Source organism: Balaenoptera ricei, chromosome 6 (genome assembly GCF_028023285.1).
Source record: "Balaenoptera ricei isolate mBalRic1 chromosome 6, mBalRic1.hap2, whole genome shotgun sequence".
Classification (NCBI taxonomy): Eukaryota; Metazoa; Chordata; class Mammalia; order Artiodactyla; family Balaenopteridae; genus Balaenoptera; species Balaenoptera ricei.
Window position 1 is genome coordinate 112,991,827 of NC_082644.1, and position 6,000 is coordinate 112,997,826.

General features: G+C 40.0%; 1 protein-coding gene across 6 annotated transcripts in view; it reads left to right on the forward strand.

Moving 5' to 3' along the window:
* The window catches only part of GAPVD1 (GTPase activating protein and VPS9 domains 1), a 72,724-nt gene extending 67,735 nt beyond the window's left edge, over positions 1-4,989 (forward strand). For all 6 annotated transcript variants that reach the window (XM_059925609.1, XM_059925611.1, XM_059925613.1 and 3 more), the window contains one exon: positions 1,584-4,989. In XM_059925609.1, the coding sequence (XP_059781592.1) occupies positions 1,584-1,724 (141 nt within the window). In that variant the 3' untranslated portion in view covers positions 1,725-4,989. The remainder of the gene's footprint in view (positions 1-1,583) is intronic.
* The last annotated feature ends 1,011 nt before the right edge of the window (positions 4,990-6,000 follow it).

Here is a 6,000-nt window from a genome sequence, read left to right on the forward strand (position 1 = left end):
GGATTTTCAAAAGAAAGGAAGGGAGGACTAGATTCCTAGAACATTTTCAGCTTTTAAAGCAGTGCCTGAAGGTCTTGGTTGGAACTCAGTAGGTAATTACTGAATGAATGAATAAATGAATGAATGAGGGCAAGTTCTTTTTATCATGTTTGGTTTTTGTTTTGTTTTTTTTTAATAAATTTATTTATTTGTTTTTGGCTGCGTTGGGTTTTCGTTGCTGCACGTGGGCTTTCTCTAGTTGTGTTGAGCGGGGGCTACTCTTTGTTGCGGTGCGCAGGCTTCTCATTGCTGGGGCTTCTCTTGTTGCGGAGCACAAGCTATAGGCGTGCGGGCTGAGTTGCTCCGAGGCATATGGGATCTTCCCGGACCAGGGCTCGAGCCCATGTCCCCTGCATTGGCAAGCAGATTCTTAACCACTGCGCCACCAGGGAAGTCCCTATCATGTTTCTACCATCTTCTTTCTCATTGAATTCTTCATAGTACTTATCACATAAACTACTACATTTACCAATCATCTTTCTCCTCTTTTAGCCTCATATTTTGTAATTGTACCATATTATTTTTTAAAAGTACTGACACTTCTTTTCCTTTTTTGACTTTAAAGTTTCATCATTTAAACGGTTTATTTTGAACATTTTGGTCGGGGGGTGGGGAACCATATGGTTTGGGTGCACACAACCACCAAATAACTGCATCACGCATGTGTTCCAGTCAGCTCAGCCCTGTGTTGATGTCTAAAGTATATTTGACATATAGCTTACTAATTCTTAATGTTTGCAGTATTTCTGCAACCTGAACTCTTAGCTCAGAGTCAGAACCTGTAGGATCAGTGTGTGATCAGCCTTCATAACTTTTCCTGTTGCCCATTGCTCCTCTCTCTTCCACAGGTGATGTGTTTAGTCTCTACGCAGAGCCAGTTTAAGCTCCTTTGAAGGAGCAGGGCTTAGCCTGTCCTCCTAACTTAACACACCTGTGTCCTTTCTCTCCACATGAAGGTGAAAAAGCAGGAAATGTTCTGTGTTACCTCTTGCAGCAGAGGACATACTCTCTTTTTTAGTTTTTTTTTTCACGGCTGATTCTATCTGGACTTAACTAACCAGATATAACTCAATTTGCCTACAGCATTTCTTTCCTTATCTAACATTCTGAAATCCTGGGATGTTGAGTAAATCCACTGGGATTAGTTCAGCTTCTTTAAGGACCAGAGAGGTCAAGTGCTTTGTTAGGATAGAAAGCTCTAGATAGTTCAGCTAGGATTAGAACCTGAGTAGCCTTTCCAATACTGTTGCTACTCATAGTAGCTAGGGTTTACACATTAGTTCCAGAAAGGATTTGGGGGATTATTTTCAAAAAGACTGGTATCTCTCTCTCTTTTTTTTTTTTTTTGCTGCACCGTGCACCTTGTGGGTTGTGGGGTCTTAGTTCCCTAACCAGGGATCGAACATGCGCCCCCTGCAGTGGAAGCATGGAAACAAGACTGGTATCTCTCTCCACAGAAAAACATTTGAAGATGTTACCGTAAATGATATTTGCAGGGCTATACAGCTGAGTAATTGACTCTTTTTTATTTTTCACTTCTCTAGGCAAATCCACCCTGTTTGCTGTCCACTGTTCAGTACATCAGTAGCTTTTATGCCAGCTGTCTGTCTGGAGAGGAGTCTTATTGGTGGATGCAGTTCACAGCAGCAGTTGAATTCATTAAGACGATCGATGACCGAAAGTAACCAAGACCAAGGCCCACCAAGGCAGCAGACTGTTAGGGGGGCATACGGATCTCTTAGAAAATGTACCAGCTGCTTTGAAGGCTGAAGATTGTTTTTGTATAATATTGTACAGTGTTGAGACCTTTTAAAACAGATCTTTACTAAACAGATTAATGAGCTAACAAGCAGGTTCTCTTTTCTTTGGGCTCTTTTCCTTTCTGAGTTGCATATTTCATTAATTTCTTGTCCCCAAGTAGAGACTAGTACTGCAAAAAGGGACCACATTTTTCAGGTATTTTGAAATACTGAAAAAAACAGAATCTCCTAGAAAATTCCTAGATTTCCGTTTATGGATACCCATTCTTTCTTTTCATTAAAAAAAAAAAAGAGAGAGAGAGAATAGTACACCTCTTTTAAGATGCTGTCTAATCTTATATGCATCTAATGGAAGGAAAATACCAGTTGCACTGAGGATTATAATAGTGGTGACATTAGTGGCATTATCTATAAATATACTCACCTAAATTGAAAAGCTAAGAAGGAAATGTAAATATAATATATATTTATATTTGATGTAATATGGACATCTTCAGATTCTAATAAACAAGGAATATTGCTGATAGTAGGTTGTCATGTACCCTCTTGTAAAATGGTTTCCTTGACAAAATTTAAGCTGAGCTTAAAAGCAAAAGGCGAACAAATACACAGAAGTATTTATTAAAGTGTAATACAGTTTATTGAACTTTCTAGGTGTGGAATTTGATGCCCAGGGCTGCCTTTGATGAAGGGTATAGAAATCACTGAGTACATCACTTAGACATTTCTCACCATGGACGTCTTTGAGCCCGCAGTAGGAGGTAGACTCTTTAATTGCCATACATTACATACAAAGGAACAGTAGATATCTAATACGTTCTTGTGGTACTTCTCATCTGACATGCTAAATATAGTGTAGAAACCCCAAACAGAACTCCTTACAAACCTTTAACTGTAATATATTTTTGATGATGATTCACATTGAATGCGCATACCAGGAATTCAGTGAATGTCATTTTATTAAAAACTAATTTGTATTGTCTGCTCTAGTGATACAAGTTTTACTAGTGATAAACTATTTTAATCAACCGTACTATTCTTATGGGAAAAAAATCTATTTTGGCAGGTTTCTGTGCCTTTGTTTCCCTCTTCTGAACAAAAGTATGTGTTTCTGTATTTTGGTTTGATTGTATGTTGATAATTAATCAGGAATGGGTTTTGGTGTCTGAGAAACTGGCCAAGGAAGCCCACCAAAGCTTCAAGCACAAGTCTTATACATAGGTCATCACTAACTGGTTTCACTTTTTATGTTTCCTAAACATGTTTAGCTTCTATTATAAAACTTGGTCCCTTTGAGGGAACTTTGAGTCTCTTGTTGCTGGCAGCATTTCCAGGCGTTTTTAAGGGAACTGTGACCAACAGCCTTGAGCAGATGAGTACAGAGGCTGTCTCCTCCCTCTCTCCAGGAACTCTGTGCTCCATTGTTCCTAGAGAAGCTGGGTTTTCTTTATGCCTCGACCTCTTGTTCCTTTATTCTAAAATGCCGAGATAACAAGTTGCATAGGAGTGTGGGATGTGGTTTCTGCCTTTTAGGGGGAGATCAAAATTAAAGTAGTACTAAAAAAATGTCCTCTGAATGTTGGATCAAGAAATCTGTGTGTACACAGAGTCGTGTGCTTCATGGGCTGTAACTGTCAAGCTTGTCTAGATCATAGAAGTCAAATCCCATCATAAATACTTTACAAGACAAACAAACTGTCTATCACGATTTCTAAGGCCTAGGGGGAGTTTAGCATTTGATTCAATAAATGTTAAGTCAATAGAAGACTTGGAATAGTTGAAATTCATTGTTTTGGGATTTAACTCATAGGTCAATGAGAGATTTCTCTCCCCCATGATGGTTACTAACTCTAGTCCATGTTGTCACTGTGGAAATAAATATGAAGATGTGGACATTGCACAGGGCTCTTTCCTGTGACGGAGAAGGTGGTGAGTTTGGGGTGGTGGGTTTGTATCTTGTGGAGGCAGGAGATTGGGCTCTGCAGTGCTTGAGACAGTGGTGAGGGTAGGACCCCAGGGATTTGGCATCAGAGTTACACCTGAGGCAGGTGGTGGCAGAGAAGCACAGCCCAGCTCTCTAAGCTGTTTTCCTCTGGAAACCTGTCAGGAGTAAGGACAACTTCAGCATTGACCATCGCTGGTTTAATTTCATGGCAGCGTTTATTATAGTGTTGATTTCTGAGTTTAGGAATTGGTAACTGTCTGCATGGCAGTGGTGGGGTGTGAGATAGGGAGTAATTTGATTTTGCTCTTTCAGGAAAGAGGAATAGTCGTTCTTTAGATGTTTCTTATCACACTTCCTCCCGGTACATAGTTTATATGAAGGATTGTGCAAAAGTATAAAATCACATATAGGAAACATTCGGTAGCCACCGATTATTACATGGAATTTACAAAGGTAATAAATGTTAAATGTTCACTGAAATCTTGTGGAATTGTCTAATGAAAAATCAGTTTATATTTTGTATTAATACTCTGCTTCTGGAGACAAGTAATAGAAATACAGATTGAAGATTGTCCTTGTAAAATTATTATTTTTTAAATCTAGTAAACATTTTGTTTTCTTTCTCTACTTTAGGTCAAGTCTCAGCCACAGTTACTGATTTCTCCTGCTTTTTCTTTTTAAAAACCTGCTTAGGAAAGCCTTTTTTATACAGATATGAAATCGCTGTAAGAGGATTAGGCTTTGTGAAGGATCGAAAATAGATATGGATGTGATGCATGGTTTTTCTTTCCCTGTTGTGTCCTGGAAGCCTTTAATGTAGACTTTCAACATACATGTTCCTGAGATGCATAAGTGAGAGAACAAAAACCCGCGCCAGACCGTGAGGAGGCCGCACTCTGGCCACGAGAAACTGTAGCTGACCGCGTGCCATTCGGCACCATTTCCCCGTTGCCTACCATGGGAATTCCATGGGCCAAGTGAAGGTCAATGTTGTGAAGTTGTAACACTTCCTCTCTCTGATGAGATTGAGTGTGAAAAAGGAAAGTAGGAACACACTTGCTCAAAATTGTTAATGGATTGCGTAGCAGTGATAGAAACGTTAGTGGACTCAGCTTCCTCCATTTATGTGTGTCCTAGACTTTCTCTTCCCACCCCATTCCTGCTTTATTTCTTAAGGAAAAGTCTGCCTCTTTTTAGTTCTTTTAACTCTAGTAAGTTTATTCTATGTGTAATTGCCATACTTTGGGGGGCGGGGGGGGGGGGGTGGGAGTCAGAAACAGTCCTGAAGCTCAAAGAATTTTCTGTGAGTAGATGAATAGCGATGAGATATTTGAGATACTTTGAATGCCAAAATGCTTGAGAATGTTGCCAGATTAATAATCATTTAATATATTTTAGAGTGTAGGTTACCCAAGGAGTAGGGTGACCGGGAATAGCTTTATTACTCTTGAGAATACTTGGAGAAAGGAAGATACGGTTTGCTTCAGCATCAAGGTAGGTGCGGTTGAACTGTGGGGTCACCACGGAGCCGCGTGTCCTACAGGCCTGTGCTCAGCGCAGGTTAACTTCACGAGAGAGGAAGTCCTCTACACTTGGTTAATGGCAGACAGTGTGGGCAGGGGCCACACGCCTTAAGAATTCACCTCTGCTGAGTTGATATTCTGTCTTGTCTACTGTATTCTTGTGCTTCACCTGTATTAAAAAGCTTTGTACTGCCTCTCCTCTTGAAACTGATAAAACCTTATATAAGCCTCGGCTAATGAGCTTGCACCATCTTGTATATGTACAGGAAACCCATCCTGTCTCCTAATGTGATTACTCATGTATGATATCATTGTGTAAAATTGATTAAAAAGGGAGAGCAGTTGAATCCATTGGGTTTTATGTTTCCATCATCTATTTTGTATTCAGAAGCGTTTCTGAAAATTTCTTTGACTTCTCAGATATTACTGATGTTCTCCATGAATTCACACTTGTCTTTTTCATCTGAACATCTAAGGGTATTTGTTAAGTGCAGTACAGGAAGGAATTAGAATCATCCAGCAGTTACTAAAGAGATGGTGAACATTTACTCCTTTAACCCGGTTCCCGTCTGACCCCTGTATTTGGTAGCTGTTCATCAGCCTTAGTTCTGAGCGCAGAAGTTCTAATCACGGTAGTCACTGAAGCCTTTATTAATCTCAGCTGAGGGGAGTTTCTGTTAGCCAAGGAGCCCTTGTCTCAGAGGCAAGCTCACTCCACTCGCTGGTGGAAAAG